The 2,061-nt window shown below is 49.0% G+C and overlaps 1 protein-coding gene across 1 annotated transcript in view; it reads right to left on the reverse strand.

Annotated features, from left to right (window-relative positions):
- Positions 1 to 2,061, reverse strand: part of LOC123973347 (tyrosine-protein kinase receptor TYRO3-like) — a 25,542-nt gene that overhangs the window by 16,332 nt on the left and 7,149 nt on the right. The window contains exons 3-4 of the mRNA XM_046053285.1: positions 1,220 to 1,320; positions 874 to 1,044 (exon numbers count right to left, since the gene is read on the reverse strand). Of these exons, the coding sequence (XP_045909241.1) occupies positions 874 to 1,044; positions 1,220 to 1,320 (272 nt within the window). The remainder of the gene's footprint in view (positions 1 to 873; positions 1,045 to 1,219; positions 1,321 to 2,061) is intronic.

Below are 2,061 nucleotides of genomic sequence, written 5' to 3' on the forward strand. Positions count from 1 at the left end.
TTACAGTGTGTGTGTGTTACAGTGTAATACAGTGTGTTACAGTGTGTGTGTGTTACAGTGTATTACAGTGTGTTACAGTGTGTGTGTGTTACAGTGTAATACAGTGTGTTACAGTGTGTGTGTGTTACAGTGTATTACAGTGTGTTACAGTGTGTGTGTGTTACAGTGTAATACAGTGTGTTACAGTGTGTGTGTGTTACAGTGTATTACAGTGTGTTACAGTGTGTGTGTGTTACAGTGTAATACAGTGTGTTACAGTGTGTGTGTGTTACAGTGTATTACAGTGTGTTACAGTGTGTGTGTGTTACAGTGTAATACAGTGTGTTACAGTGTGTGTGTGTTACAGTGTATTACAGTGTGTTACAGTGTGTGTGTGTTACAGTGTAATACAGTGTGTTACAGTGTGTGTGTGTTACAGTGTATTACAGTGTGTTACAGTGTGTGTGTGTTACAGTGTAATACAGTGTGTTACAGTGTGTGTGTGTTACAGTGTATTACAGTGTGTTACAGTGTGTGTGTGTTACAGTGTAATACAGTGTGTTACAGTGTGTGTGTGTTACAGTGTATTACAGTGTGTTACAGTGTGTGTGTGTTACAGTGTAATACAGTGTGTTACAGTGTGTGTGTGTTACAGTGTATTACAGTGTGTTACAGTGTGTGTGTGTTACAGTGTATTACAGTGTGTTACAGTGTGTGTGTGTGTGTGTTACAGTGTCGGGCAGTGGCGCCTGAACCTAAGTGTCTCTACACGTTTTTAAAGCGGTACGTTACCAATCAGAGGTTTCAGAGACGGATTAAAACCAGTGGTCCCAATCTGAGCAGACATTTCCCATAATGCACCTGGATAATTTTGAATGCCGAAGAGTTTCTGACCTTTGACATGAAGGACGGAGGGGGACGGCCCGGCCTCTCCCTCCTGGACCCCTCCCACCCACCACAGCACTTCCACGGGTTCGGGGGGCCCGACGGCGACACAGGTGAGGTTGAAGGGCACGTTGGGGAACGTGGCCACGTCCTGCGGCTCCTGGACGAAGTGAGGGACGCCTGAGGGAGACAGGAGGAGTAAAGGGTTAAGGAGAGCATGATGGGAAATCTTAATCTAAATCAGTGATGCGTTCAGGGCCATAGCGCACAGCAGGAAAACACAGACACCTGCTGTTAGAAACAGCTGGAGGCCTGAGAGGCGTTCAGTAAACAGGTGGTGCGTTCAGGGTCCTACCTTCCACTGTGATCCAGGCTCGTTCAGAGGAGAACGTCAGGCCGTGGAACTCGACTTCACACCAGTACTGACCCGCATCCTGCTGCTGGACCGACTTCACGCTGGAAACAACAACACTAAGAACGTCAGAACCTCAACCGGACCCAGATACTGGAGTGGAACCAGAAACAAGTCGGATTAGAACTCAAATCATTCTTTCTGATTTTTGCTCCCAAGTGAAAGTTAATGTGGTTTTAAACTTTTCTTTCTGTTCAGAACAAACGCTTGATGCCAAACAGAGGATCACTTCACAGATCTGAGGCCGAACATTCAGAACTGTTCTGATAAAATCTGTTTTCAACAAATCTGCACGAGGAAAACCTGTTTTCAGTCTCTTTTCCTCAACAAGATAAATATCTTAATAGCAAAAATAGTGCAGATTTGTTTGTGATTAAATTAATGAAATCAAACATTTACTGAACGAGTCCGCCAACGTGTCCGCCACACCGCTGCAACGAGTCCCCCAGATGGCAGTGACGAGTCCCCCAGACGGCAGCGACGAGTCCGCCAACGAGTCCGCCACACCGCTGCAACGAGTCCCCCAGACGGCAGCGACGAGTCCGCCAACGAGTCCGCCACACCGCTGCAACGAGTCCCCCAGACGGCAGTGACGAGTCCCCCAGACGGCAGCGACGAGTCCGCCAACGAGTCCGCCACACCGCTGCAACGAGTCCCCCAGACGGCAGTGACGAGTCCCCCAGACGGCAGCGACGAGTCCGCCAACGAGTCCGCCACACCGTTGCAACGAGTCCCCCAGACGGCAGTGACGAGTCCCCCAGACGGCAGCGACGAGTCCGCCAACG

Source organism: Micropterus dolomieu, linkage group LG07, assembly GCF_021292245.1.
Source record: "Micropterus dolomieu isolate WLL.071019.BEF.003 ecotype Adirondacks linkage group LG07, ASM2129224v1, whole genome shotgun sequence".
Lineage (NCBI taxonomy): Eukaryota > Metazoa > Chordata > Actinopteri > Centrarchiformes > Centrarchidae > Micropterus > Micropterus dolomieu.